General features: G+C 43.9%; 1 protein-coding gene across 1 annotated transcript in view; it reads left to right on the top strand.

Annotated features, from left to right (window-relative positions):
* The first annotated feature begins 4266 nt into the window (after positions 1-4266).
* MALSU1 (mitochondrial assembly of ribosomal large subunit 1) overlaps positions 4267-14615 on the top strand; it is an 11207-nt gene continuing 858 nt past the window's right edge. Inside the window, exons 1-3 of the mRNA XM_032287002.1 lie at positions 4267-4676; positions 5909-6087; positions 13003-13084. Coding sequence (XP_032142893.1) covers positions 4421-4676; positions 5909-6087; positions 13003-13084 — 517 coding nt within the window. The 5' untranslated portion in view covers positions 4267-4420. The remainder of the gene's footprint in view (positions 4677-5908; positions 6088-13002; positions 13085-14615) is intronic.

Genomic DNA, 14615 nt, shown 5'->3' with positions numbered 1-14615 from the left:
GTGAGGCTGATAAGCCTGTGGGTCCCCACCAATTCCTGAGGCTGTGGGAAGAACAATGGTCTGGCTCTGTGACAGGGCCGAGTAATCCAGGGGGCCAGTGGGAGTGTTTAGAGGCCCAGTTTCAGAACAGACAACGGCTGTGAAAGCTGAGGAAACAATGCTGCAAGGGATGGGAGTCACAGCCTGCATTCTGGTTCCACGGATAGCCTGGAGAAATGGTGGAGGAGGCGCCTTCTCACACGGGAGCCTCCTATGGGAGAGGCTGCAAGCAGTGAGTGCTCTGGGATGCTCACAAACCACAGGCTCAATGCTGCCTGAGAAGCCAATAGTTGAGCTCATCGCAGGCCTCTGTGCCCACTCCAGGCTGCACTCCCTGCCCTTACAAACCCACACAGAGCATCTAAGCAGACAGACAACATGAACCCACAGCCCCAGCGGAGTGTGGGGAGTAGAGACCGAGTACTTTGCTCCTAGGTTTATAAAATAAAAAGTCCCTGTTTGTCTTCTCTTTAAAAGGATTTTGTCCCCCTTCTAATGAGGAGATTTACAAAGTGGGGGACAAAATAATTTTAAAAACATAAATATACAAATCCATGGTATTTATAACATATTAGATTATAAGAGAGGTCATTTTAAACCTAGCACTTCCCTCTGCAAGATCTCCGGAGGGCAGAACCAGTACAAAAACTGTGGAAATCCAGGAAAAAGGATTAAGTTTACATGAGCAGGGAAATTCACTAACAGCCATAGCTGCCCAGCAGTGGAATGAGCTGTCTTATGATGATGGGAAGGGTAAACTGAGGCTGTAGGGTGAGAAGTGATTCCAACATTTTAGTTATAATGAACTTTTGTTTTAAAATATATGGCTCTTTAAATGTCTATTATTGAGCTGGGCATGGTGCCTGTAATCCCAGTGCTTTGGGAGGCCAAGGCAGGAGGATTCTTTGAGGCCAGAAGTTTAAGACCAGCCTGGGCAACATAGCAAGACTCTGTCTCTACAAAAAAGGTTTAAAAATTAGCCAGGCATGGTAGCGTATGCCTGGAGTCCCAGCTGCTCAGAAGGCTGAGGTAGGAGAATCGCCCAGAAGTTAGAAGTTACAGTGAGTTACGTTCATGCCACTGCCCTCCAGCCTGGGTAACAAAGAGAGATCCTGTCTCAAAAAAAAAAAAAAAAAAAAAAATTGGTCATTCAGTACATGCATGACAAAGAGCTACTTGAAACTAAGCCACACTTTTAAATAAATTTTTTTTGAATTGCAATACCATCTACATCTGTTTGCTATGAGAGACCTGTCTATTTGGTCCAAAGACAGTGTTTGATGTACATGTGGATTTGAGGGGCCACAGCTTAGGAAACACAGATGGATGATAAAATTATGCATGGAGTAAGCAGAGGTCAGAGTGATAAGCTTCCCAGTATCAAAACTATAAAAATGTAGTCATTTATACATTAATTATATGCCAGTCATGTAACGTGTGATGTTCGGGGCCCGGTGGTCCAGCACGGGCATATCAGAAAGGGTGAGCAATCTCTCTCTCTAGTTTAGCCCTTGGGCCTTTGTGTGGCCCAGCTGCTCTGTACGTCTCTGTTTCACTGAAGCAGGGTCCTGAGGTCTGCCTGGTGTCGTCTCCCAAAGTAGGCCCCCAGCTTCTCCCCAGCCCCTGGGGCTAGCTAGCAGAGAAAGTATCTGTGATTGCAGCTTCCCATGAAGCCCCAGGACACAAATTTGGGAACCTTCTGGCTCTGCTCCTAACACAGCAAGCACAAGGCTCTGAAATTAACACACTGGGAATGTAATTAGAGTCTGTAATCAGGAAGTCCTTGTACTCATCGACTCTAGTTAATTTATAATTCCTGACTCTCTCAGGAAGTTGCTTTTGGCTTCAATCCTCTGGCTCAGCACCCCAAAGGTAATCATTATTAAACCACCTCCCACCTTCTGATTCTGCCTTCACTAAGCAACCAAGGTCTGAAAACAATGTCCAAGACCATAAGTAGACGGCAGTTTTGGGGGAAAGAGGGGCATCTTGCATTTCTGAGAACCTCTCTCATCTCCCTCAGGTAGGAAATATGACCTGTAAAAATGGATTTTGGTCATTAGCATGGACATACATAGTGCTGAAACTTGTCTCTGAAATCACAGATGATGAGAAACTCATTTTGAATAATTTCAGTGAGAATGGAACATCCTGGTCTTGCCTGAAAACTCTGAGGCATGGGGGTCATTTCACATCATTCCACACAGAGACACAGCTTTGGCATCTCCCCTCCTCAAGTGCCAGCACTCCACATTTATCTTTTTTTTTTTGAGATGGAGTTTTGCTTTTGTTGCCCAAGCTGGAGTACAGTGGGGAGATCTCGGCTCACTGCAACCTCTGCCTCCCGGGTTTAAGCGATTCTCCTGCCTCAGCCTCCTGAGTAGCTGGGATCACAGGTATACGCCAGGACAACCAACCAATTTTGTATTTTTTTTTTTTTTTTGAGACGGAGTTTCACTCATGTTACCCAGGTGGAGTGCAATGGCGCGATCTCGGCTCACCGCAACCTCCGCCTCCTGGGTTCAGGCAATTCTCCTGCCTCAGCCTCCTGAGTAGCTGGGATTACAGGCATGCGCCACCATGCCCAGCTAATGTTTTGTATTTTTAGTAGAGACGGGGTTTCACCATGTTGACCAGGATGGTCTCAATCTCTTGACCTCGTGATCCACCTGCCTCGGCCTCCCAAAGTGCTGGGATTATAGGCGTGAGCCACCGTGCCCGGCCTTAAAAAAGAATTTTAAACAAAAATGAGCTGGTTATGGTGGCACATGCCTGTAGTCCTAGCTACTTGGGAGGCTAAGGCAGGAGGACTGTTTGAGCCCAGGAGTTTGAGGATGTAGTGAGCTATAATTGTGCAACTCCATGCCAGCCTGGGTGATAAGAGTAAGACCCTCATCTCTTAAAAAGAAGGGGAGGGGTATGGTGAATTTGAAAAATAGCAAAAAGCAGATGAAGCTAAAATAAATCTAGTTGGTAGAAGGGCAGCATGGAAGATGAAAAGATTAGAAACAAACGAGACAGGAGAGCTAAGTAGGTTGCGGTCTCTAATTAGGCAAGAACTAATGAGGGTTTGGACTAAGGAAGGAACAGTGGAAATGAAGACAAGAAGTTGGATTCACAAAAACATTTTGGAGGTAGCATAAGCAGGATTTTGACAACAGATTCATTTGTTGTATGAAGATCCTGGACTGAATGAAGTCCAGGGTTTGGGAGATTTGGAGGGATGATGACCCATTAAATGAGCTGGTAAATACAGGTAGTAAAGCAGGTTTGGGATATTCAGAGACAAGGGTAGGAACATGGAATGAATGGCAAAAGCTAGGAAAAACACCAAATTCATGCCTATGGAAAAATGAAGAGGATGGGGCTAAAATTGGACAGAGGAGACTTAATCTGGAATGCTTTTCTTCTTTTCAAAAATATCTTGAAGCAATTGTACATATCTGCTGTGATATACACAAATGCTTAATTTCTGTATTTTTAAAAGATTTCCCAATGTGTGCTTGGAATTATTTAAAATAACGTAGCAAACATTTTTGGAATGGCTGCTATATGTCTGGCACTGTTTCAGGCATTTGAAATATTTGCTCTCTATGTAGGCTTCTTTTCAGCAGCTTCCAAGCCTGGAGTTCAGAAACTCCAGAAACTGGCTTCTGATTTTAACGTGGTCCCTGAGTGTATGACCTGGGCAAGTTGCTTCCCCTGCCCCGGATCTATTTCAATTCTCAAGTCCCATGAATGAAAATCGTGATGGCACCTCAGCGTTCCTTATTCTCACAGAGCAGGTCCCCACAGTGCCACCCCTTGGCGGAAACTCCTCCATACAGGGAGTGTAGATGATGGGCTCACCTAAAAACGGTTTCCAAATGGTCCTTTACACCTTTGCCTCCCACCCTATTCTAGCCCAGGATAACAGATTTTCCTTGTGGGATTTCAAATTTGCAAGGAAATCCTGAATATTTTTTGGTAATGAGAGAGGGTAGATTATATGTCCTAACTCCAGTCTAATCAACAGCAGCAACTTCTGGACATTCAGTACCGGGAACTGTTTTAGGTGCTGTGGAAGGGTTAAAAATTATTGCCTTTATGAGGCTTACATGAGTGGACAGAGGCAGTACCAAAAAAAAAAAAAAAATGACGACCTAGTGCGCCACTGCGACACAAGGCAAAGTAAGGTGGGCAAGCGACACTACAGTAGTTTACTCTTGTATGCCCTAATCCCCAGTTAGCTCTTCCGGGTCACTGTAGTCCTCACGGGCACCAGACTCCTCCCACGGCCCGGCCTTCAGGTCTTGACTCCGCCCACACGCCTGACGTAGAATTTCCAGGCCGGGCTCTGTGAAGCACCTCCCACCCGCGACGCCGACGCGAGGCTGCTGCTATGGGCCTGGGCGGCTGTGTGGCGCGGCGGGTCGCGCCGATAGTGTGGCGCAGGGTGGTTTCTTCGGTGGCTGGGTCCGCGGCTAGAGCCGGGCCCAGGCTTCGGCTGCCGGCCGAGCCGCGGCTTCCCGTAGGAGCAGCGTTTGGCCGGGCCCGCCAGACCCCAAACTTTGTCCGCGGCCTGCACAGCGAGTCTGGGCTGGAGGAGCGGGCGGAGGTTACTGCCGACGCGGGACGCCCAGAATCGGACGCTGCAGGTACTGGTGTGGGGGAGAACGAAGGCGGCCCCCTCCGGGCAGCCAGGAGTCAGGTGCCGGCCAAGGGGGCTGTGGATTCCTCTCTTTCTGCATTTCTCTTGGGGTCACAAAGCTCCTGCACATCCAGAGCTGGAAGGGACTTCAAAGGTTGTTGGCGCCAACCTTTACGTTGCACAGTGAAGAAACTGAGGGCAAGAGATGAACTGCAAAATCCCAGCCTCCCTGACGGCCACCTCCGTTCCTTGGCATCACAGTCTCGCCGTCCTCACCTTCTTTCATGCTCTTCCTAGGATCCCAGGAAGTGGATTTGTGGGGATTGTTGGGGCGTGAGGATTCTGAGGAACCAGGGTCTGGGTGCGAAGGGTTGCATAGGAAGCGCCGGTAGAAGATGTGTCCAAGTTAGTATCTTCTAGTTATTGCTTACGTTTTTAGAAACTTAACAATGGTAAACAGATCACATCAAAGAATGTAGAGTATGAGAGGGAGAGGCCTTAGTGGACTTAGCTACTAGGTCCTTTGGAGTCAGCTTTAGAACTTAAGCGTGCTTTAAATTTACAATCTGTAATACTCCAAACTGAATATCAAAATATCTACATCTTTACGGGGGAAAAAAAACAGATTTAACAGGTAACAGTTGTTAATAGCCCAACGGGTTTGTATGAAAACTTGAGGGTTCAAAATGATAATAACTTAAAAATTTAGATCTTAGGCCACAGTAATTCTGCTAGTCCTCAGTTTCTTTATCTCTCAATTGAAGGTTGTGGACCAGATACTATCTAAGAGCCCTTCCAGCTCACAGTTGTAGTACTGTGACCCGTTATGACTGAGATTCAATTTAATATGTTCCAGGATATCACCCCCTACCCAATTTGTGGCGCTGTTTTTCTGTGTACAGCATTTCTGTGTTTGTGGTATATTGTTCCTTTTAAGTATTCGTGAATAGGATGTCATTTGTCACTGATGTCTGGTTCTGCTTACAAACGGTTAATAGCGAAGGATGTATAGTGGCTCTGCGTAATCTGAGTATTCTGACCATAAAAGTTGAGCAGTGCTATGATACTGCTGTCCAGGTTCAGTTTCCAGGAGGCCTGAGCCCTGCTGTCTGTAGAAACACTTTGTATCTAAACACCCTCATGGAGGAACAGTTTCACTGTCAGCTACCGGCATCTCTGGGTGCATAGGGGTCTATCTTCTTGGCTGTCCTGACATAAACAACTATTTGTGCATTTCAGATCATACTGGTTCCAAGTTTGACATCGATCTGATGGTTTCACTTCTGAGGCAAGAAAATGCAAGAGACATTTGTGTGATCCAGGTTCCTTCAGAAATGAAATATACAGATTACTTTGTGATTGGTAGTGGAACTTCCGCCCGACACTTACATGCCATGGCCTACTACATTGTGAAAATGGTAGGATGCTTTCTTTTCTCTTTTGGACCATTAACTGAGTGGATTAGTGCCAGTGAATCAGGCCAAAGAACAACACTTAGAGAATAAACCCATCATACGAAGTTACAGAAGAAGCCCAAATTTTCAAGTTTGCATGAATACATTTTATGTTCTTTGGTAATGAAAGATATGGGAGCAAGTATCCAGCCTTATTGAGTTAGGATATCTTTTTTCTTTTTTGAGAAACAGTCTCGCTTTTACCAGGCTGGAGTGCAGTGGTGCAATCTAGGCTCACTGCAACAGCCACCTTCCGAGTTAAAGCAATTCTCCTGCCTCAGCCTTCGGAGTAGCTGGGATTACAGGCATGTGCCACCATGCCCAGCTAATTTTGTATGTTTAGTAGAGACAGGGTTTCTCCATGTTGGTCATGCTGGTCTTGAACTCCCAACCTTAGGTGATCCGTCCACCTTGGCCTCCCAGAGTGCTGGTATTATAGGCATGAGCCACCGTGCCTAGCAGGAAGATAGTATTTTATAACCTGAGGCAAGCTAGAAGACAGTATAACCAGAGGGAGTTCTAGAGGCACTATCCATTGTAATAGCCACTGGCCACATGTGCCTATTTAATTATAAATTAAAATATAAATTTAGTTCTGCAGTTATATTTCTATATTTCAGATGCTCAATAGCCACATGTGGCCAATTGCTACCATATGGGACAGCCATAAAACATTTTCATGATTGTAAAACATTCTATTGGACAGTGCTGGCCTGGAATTTCATTCAAATTGTTGAGCATGCCCAGTGTTCCCAAGCACTGTACGGGGTATTGGGAAGGTAAGAACAGAAAAGATGTAGTCCTTGCCCTTACGGGTCTAGTTGAGGAAAGAAAGTGGGCTTGTTTTCCAGTTGTACTGAATGTGAATCAGAATGAGGAAGAAACTGTACTTGGAAGCCTCCAGCTGACTCTGGTACCATTCCACAGGGGCAACATATGTCTCTTACTCTGTTGAGAACTGAACATAGAAGAGGCAGTTAAGACCAGAAGAATAGCTGAGATTGTGTAGAGAATGGTTGTAAAATAAAAAGGTGGGGGTTGTAGACAAAACCCTGGTGCAACATGACAGAGCAGAAGATGATGCCAAAAAATGGATAATTGGAGAGATAGGAAGAGAAGTAGGAAAGTGTACAGAAGAGATGCAAAGACAGAATACCAGGGTCTCTATCAGATGTTATAGTGGGATGGAGTGAGAAGACTTAGTGACCATTGGACTTGAGGATGTAAAAAGAATTGGAGGTTTTACAGAGACGTTTCTGTCAAAGAGATAAAGAAATATAAATTACTTTTACAAAGATTTTAGATGAGGAGAGATATGCAAAGGCCAGAAAGGTTTTTTTTTTTTTTTTTTTTTTTTGGGACACGGAGTCTCACTCTGTCACCCAGGCTGGAGTGTAGTGGCACGATCTCCACTCACTGCAACCTTCGCCTCCCGGGTTCAAGCGATTCTTTTGCCTCATCCTCCTGAGTAGCTGGGATTACAGGTGTGCACTGCCTTGCCAGGCTAATTTTTGTATTTTTTAGTAGAGATGGGGGTTTCATCATGTTGGTCAGGCTGGTCTCGAACTCCTGACCTCATTATCTGCCCGCCTTGGCCTCCCAAAGTGCCTATAGGCGTGAGTCACCACACCCCGCCCATTTCCTCATTTTAAAATTTGCTGTTCAGTAGCTTAGTACCTTCACATGGATATACAGTCATTACCACCATCCATCTCCAGAACTTTTTTTTTTAAACAGAGTTTCGCTCTTGTTACCCAGGCTGGAGTGCAATGGCACGATCTTGGCTCACTGCAACCTCCGCCTCCTGGCTTCAGGCAATTCTCCTGCCTCAGCCTCCTGAGTAGCTGGGATTACAGGCACGCACCACCATGCCCAGCTAATTTTTTGTAGTTTTAGTAGAGACGGGGTTTCACCCTGTTGACCAGGATGGTCTCGATCTCTTGACCTCGTGATCCGCTCGCCTCGGCCTCCCAAAGTGCTGGGATTACAGGCTTGAGCCACCGTGCCCGGCCCAGAACTTTTTTCATCTTGCAAAACCCAAACTTTGTTCTCATTAAACAGTAACTATCCATTTCCCCTTCCCCCGGCAGCTACCACTTTACTTCCTGTCTCTATGAATTTGACTACTTTTCAGTATCTCATAAAAGTAGAATCATACAGTATTTGTCTTTTTGTGACTGGCTTATCTAACTTAGCATAATGTCTTCAAGGTTCATCCATGTAGTAGCATATGCCGGAATTTCCTTCTTTTTTAAGGCTGAATAATAGTCTGTCTTACGTATATGCCACATTTTGTTTATCCATTTATCCATCGATGGACACTTTGATTGCATCCACCTTTTGGCTGTATGGGTATAGAAATACTGTTCCTGAGGCTGGATGCGGTGTCTCATGCCTATAATCCTAGCATTTTGAGAGGCCAGGGTGGGCGGATTGCTTGAGCTCTGGAGTTTGAAACCAGCCTGGGCAACATGGTGAAACCCTGTCTCTACAAAAAAGACAAAAAGTAAAATAAAAAATTAGCCGGGTGTGGTGGTATATGCCTGTAGTCCCAGCTACTTGGGATGCTGAGGTGGGAGGATTGCTTGAGCCCAGGAGGTCGAGGCTGCAGTCAGCTGAGATTGTACCACTGTGCTTCACCCTGGATGACACAGCAAGACAGTCTCCAAAAAAAAAAAAAAAAAAAAAAAGGCTGGCTTCATGCCTGTAATCCTTTTCGAGGCCAAGGTGGTGGTTCACCTGAGGTCAGAAGTTCAAGACCAGCCTGGCCAATATGGTGAAACCCTTTCCCTACTAAAAATACAATAATTAGCTGGGTGTGGTGGAGGGGGCCTGTAATCCTGGCTACTTGGGAGGTAGAAGGAGGAGGATTGCTTGAACCTGGGAGGCAAAGGTTGCAGTGAGCCAAAATCTCACCACTGCACTCCAGCCTGGGAAACGAGTGAAACTCAGTCTCAAAAAAAAAAAAAAAAAAAAAACCCGAAAAAAAAATACTGTTTATGTCCTTGCTTTTAATGCTTTGGGGGTTGTGTGAGGAGAGGGGGATTGCTGGATTATATGATGATTTTTTTTTTTCATTTTTTTTTTTTTTTTTTCTAATCACCAGCCTAGCACAAAGCTGAATGTTTTTAATTTTTGGAGGCGCTCCTGTACTCTTTCACAGTGGCTTTGCATTTCCTCTAGCAGTGCACAGTTTCCAGTCTCTCCACATCCTCACCAGCCTTGTTACTTTCTGATTTTGGTAATAGCCATTCTAATGGGTGTGAAGCGGTATCTCATTGTGGGTTTTATTTGTATTTCCCTAGGATTAGTGATGTTTAGGATATTTTCTTTTGTTTATTGGCCATTCGTAGATATTCTTTGGAGAAAAGTCCTTTGCTTTTGTTTGTTTTTTTTTTTTTTTTTTTTTGTTTTTTTGGGAACGAGTTTCGCTCTTGTTACCCAGGCTGGAGTGCAATGGCGCGATCTCGGCTCACCGCAACCTCCGCCTCCTGGGTTCAGGCAATTCTCCTGCCTCAGCCTCCTGAGTAGCTGGGATTACAGGCACGCGCCACCATGCCCAGCTAATTTTTGTATTTTTAGTAGAGACGGGGTTTCACCATGTTGACCAGGATGGTCTCGAGCTCTTGACCTCGTGATCCACCCGCCTCGGCCTCCCACAGTGCTGGGATTACAGGCGTGAGCCACCGCGCCCGGCCTTGTTTGTTTGTTTTAAAGAGACAGTGTCTCACTTTGTTGCTCAGGCTTCAGTGCAGTCGTGTGGTCATAGCTCACTGCAGCCTGGAACTCCTGGGCTCAAGTGATACTCTCACCTTAGCCTCTCAAATTGCCAGGACTACAGGAGTAGTAGTCAAATTCATAGAGACAGAACGTAGAATAGTAGGAGTTACTCAACCACACCCAGCTAATATTTTTTCTTTGTAGAGAGAGGGTCTCACTATATTGGCCAGGCTCTTTGCCCATTTTATCAGGTGGTTGTTTTGTTGTTGAGTTGTAGGAGCCCTCCTCTATATATTCTGGATATTAATCCCTTATCAAATATATGATTCGCAGGTGTTTTCTACCATTCTGCAGGTTGCCTTTTTACTCTTTTGAGAGTATCCTTGGATGCACAAAAGTATTTAATTTTGGTGAAGCCCAATTTAATTTTTCTTCTGTTGCCTGTGTCTTTGGTAAAGACATCCAGTACATAATTCCCAGACCAGTATCGTGTTTCCCTCATTTTCTTCTAAGAGTTTTATAGTTTTAGGTCTCCTGTTTTAGGTATTTAACCTATTTTGAGTTCATTTTTGTAGACAGTAAGATTTTCCATGTGGACATGTTTCCTCAGCACCATTTGTTGGAAGGACTGTCCTTTGTTCATTAAATTGTCTTGGCTCCCTTGTTGAAAATCATTTGGCCATATGCACAAGAGTTTATTTCTGGGCTCTGTATTCTCTTTCATCAGTCTGCATGTCTTGTCTTTTTGCCAGTTAAACTGTTTTGTTTACTGTAACTTTGTTCCAAGTTTTGAAATCAGGAAATATGAGACTTCAACTTTGTTCTTTTACAAGATTGTTTTGGCTATTTGGGGTTCCTTAAGAGTCCATATAATTTTTTTTTTTTTTTTTTTTTTTTGAGATGGAGTCTCTCTCTGTTGCCCAGGCTGGAGTACTGTAGCACAATCTTGGTTCACTGCAACCTCTGTCTCCCAGATTCAAGCGATTCTCCTGCCTCAGCCTCCCAAGTAGCTGGGGTTACAGGTGCCTGTCACCATGCCCACTTGATATAGATTGAATTCGTAGACTGCATTGGGTAGTGTTGGAATCTTTACAATATTGTCTTCCCATTCATGAATATGAAATATCTTTCCATCTACTGGCATCTTTAAGTTCTTTCAGCAGTGTTTTGTAGTCTTCAGTGTAAAACTCTTTTGCTCCTGTGGTTAAGATTATTCTTATTGTAAATGGAATTTTAAAAACTTTTTCAGGTTGCTTATTGTTAGTGTATAGAAATACAATGGATTTTTGTGTGAATTTGTTTAGTAGTCCTGCTTGGACTTTTTTGTGGAATCTTTGGGGTGTTCTACATGTAAAATTGTATTGTTTTCAGAAATAATTTTTTTTAAATTTTTATTTATTTATTTATTTTGAGACGGAGTTTCACTCTTGTTACCCAGGCTGGAGTGCAATGGCGCGATCTCGGCTCACCGCAACCTCCGCCTCCTAGGTTCAGGCAATTCTCCTGCCTCAGCCTCCTGAGGAGCTGGGATTACAGGCACGCGCCACCATGCCCAGCTAATTTTTTTTTTTTTTGTATTTTTAGTAGAGACGGGGTTTCACCCTGTTGACCAGGATGGTCTTGATCTCTTGACCTCGTGATCCACCCACCTCGGCCTCCCAAAGTGCTGAGATTACAGGCTTGAGCCACCGCGCCCGGCCTTTCAGAAATAATTTATAATTTTCCTCCTTCCTTTCCAATTTGGTTACCTTTTTTCTTGTCTAATTGCTCTGACTAGAACTTCCAATACTTTGTTGAATAGAAGTAACAAAAGTAGGCATCGTCTTGTTCCTAATCTTAAAGGAAAGCTTTCAGTCTTTCACCATTGAATATATTAGCTGTGTGCTTTTCTTACATGGCCTTTATTATGTTGAGGTAGTATCCTTTTATGCCTACTTTGTTGAGTGTTTTTATTGTCAAAGTGTGTGGAATTTTGTTAAATGCCTTTTCTGCATCAGTTCGGATTGTCATCCAGATTTTTTCTTCATTCTGTTAATGTGTTGTTGCATTGATCAGTTTTCTTATCTTGAACTACCTTGCACTTCAGGGAAGCTCACTTGGTTATGGTCTGTAATCCTTTTACAATGGTGCTGAATTTGGTTTGCTATTATTTGATTGAGGATTTTTACATCAAAAGTTCATCAGGGGTATTGGTCTTATGGAATGAGTTAGGAAGGGCTCCTTCGGGGGAGGAATTTGAGGATTGCATTCTTGTTTAAATATTTGGTGAAACTCACCAGAGAAGCCATCTGGTCTAGGACTTTTGTTGGGAGATTTTTGACTAGTGATCCAGTCCCCATACTAGTTATGGTCATTTCAAACTTTGTATTTCTTCATGGTTTAATCAGTAGGTTGTGTTTCTAGAAATTTTGTCGTTTCATGTAGGTTGTTGGTGTACAGTTGTTCATGGTACTCTTTTAATCCTGTTTCTGTTAAAATCAGTAGTGTCATCTATTTCAGATTTAGTTGTCTTTTTTCTTAGTCCATCTAAGAACCAAATCCTGGTTTCATTGATTTTGTCTTTTTCCTGCCCTAATTATTGCTTGCTTTGATTTTGGAGTGATTGATGTATATGCAATGTCCTTTGTCTCTTGTAACAGCGGCTGTCTTGTTTGATATTAGTATACCCATTTAAACAAAAGAACTGAGACCATTTATAGGATGATGAGGTCCCATTAACATGCTATAAAGGTAGATAAGGTGAAACCAGTGGCACTGAGGCAACCTGGCTTTTATAAACATAAGGTAGTATCTGCAGTCCCTAAAGGTGAAGGGAAGCTGGGATGAACACAAGTGATGATGTAGGTGAATACCAAATGCTGACTGAGCTTAGCCTTTCCAGCCTCGGAGGCACCTTGGTGAATGAATGGGGTGACCCCATCAGAAGGGTAGGGGCAAGAGGATTCAGGAGAGAGGTGTAGGAGGCGAGTAAGATTTAGAGGAAGAAATGGTTTCCCTAAGTTACTGATCACAGGGCAAAGTATAGCAATGAGAAATGAGTAAGATAAAAATAATAATAATAAAACCCCAACAACAACAAATCAAGCCACCAGCAGACCTTCAACAAGAACAGGCTTTTCCCCCAATCTTCTCTCCCTTTAATAAACAACCTTTTTGCAGTACAAACATCTGAAATGTGAAAGTGAGCCTCATGTTAAGATCGAAGGGAAGGACACTGATGACTGGCTGTGCGTGGATTTTGGTAAGTTGTTCTGGCATATTTTACAGGTAACTTGGTACTACACTAATCTTGAGTTGTTTTCAGTTGCAGAAAGATTGAGATCAAATTGATGAGTGTATTTCCAGGTAAGATTTTTGCAGTGTGATTAAGATTTTTTAGTTATAATCCAGGTGGTCTTATTCACATGTAGAATTTTCACCTAATGACACCAAAGTACTCTAGATAATGCACTCTTGGAGGAAGGAAGATATATACTATATGGTGTATTTCTAACTAGCCATACAGATCAGGAAGGTGGTAGAGAACAGGATAACATAGCAGAGGTGGGAGAGATTCCTTAGTGGTGTAGAGGAAGGTTTGGGGGCTGGATTGCACAAATAGATGAGGGTGAGGTTCTTTGAGGCACAAGAAAGGACAAGAGCAGAGTAGAGTTTTGAAAAGATGTAACAACTTTGGGTATTAATGTATACATAGTTTCAAAGTCCCTTCAACAAGATACTATCAGTACAAAGGAGTATATAACTATATGTCAACAACTTAGAAATCTGAGATTTTATTCTACTTGTAAGTTCATAAGTTGTCCTGCCAGTTTCATGGATACTAGTAAAAGATAAGAGTATTACAGTGTTAGGGGCCGGGCGCGGTGGCTCAAGCCTGTAATCCCAGCACTTTGGGAGGCCGAGGCGGGTGGATCACGAGGTCAAGAGATCGAGACCATCCTGGTCAACATGGTGAAACCCCGTTTCTACCGAAAATACAAAAAATCAGCTGGGCATGGTGGCGCATGCCTGTAATCCCAGCTACTCAGGAGGCTGAGGCAGGAGAATTGCCTGAACCCGGGAGGCGGAGGTTGCGGTGAGCCGGGATCGCGCCATTGCCCTCCAGCCTGGGGTACAAAAACCAAACCCCAATCTCAAAAAAAAAAAAAAAAAAAAGAGTATTACAGTGTTAGAGACAAAGGACAGTTTATGACTCACAACAGTAGCCAGCATCCATTTTGCACTGGTTTCCTGAGCTCTGGATTCCATAGGGCAACACGGGCCAGATGACAACAGCACACACAGTTGTAAAAGAGGAACTCACAGGAGGATGCCTACACCTTTTTGTAACAGGCAAGAAACAGGCCTAGTTTTGCTCTAATGGTTTCTCAACTTTTGTTCCTATTAATGTTTTGGACCAGGTAATTTTGCATGTGAGGGAGGGGTATCTGTTGTGCATTGTAGGATGTTTAGCAGTATCCTTTTCCTCCTTTCCAATTGTGACAATCAAAAATGACCCTAGACATTACTAATATTACCCAGTTGAGAAATGCTGCTCTAAGCAAAGCTGCCCTTTGTCCTGGAGTGAGACAGTATCTTTCTTTTAAGAATATTCACTTTGCCGGGCGCGGTGGCTCACGCCTGTAATCCCAGCACTTTGGGAGGCCGAGGCGGGTGGATCACGAGGTCAAGAGATCGAGACCATCCTGGTCAACATGGTGAAACCCCGTCTCTACTAAAACTACAAAAAATTAGCTGGGCATGGTGGCGCGTGCCTGTAATCCCAGCTACTC

The sequence above is a fragment of the Sapajus apella genome, unplaced genomic scaffold (assembly GCF_009761245.1).
Source record: "Sapajus apella isolate SASKATOON/1434 unplaced genomic scaffold, GSC_monkey_1.0 scaffold19, whole genome shotgun sequence".
In the NCBI taxonomy this organism is placed as follows: Eukaryota; Metazoa; Chordata; class Mammalia; order Primates; family Cebidae; genus Sapajus; species Sapajus apella.
The sequence above is the reverse complement of the archived record's forward strand: the minus strand, read 5'-3'. Positions and strand labels throughout refer to the sequence as shown.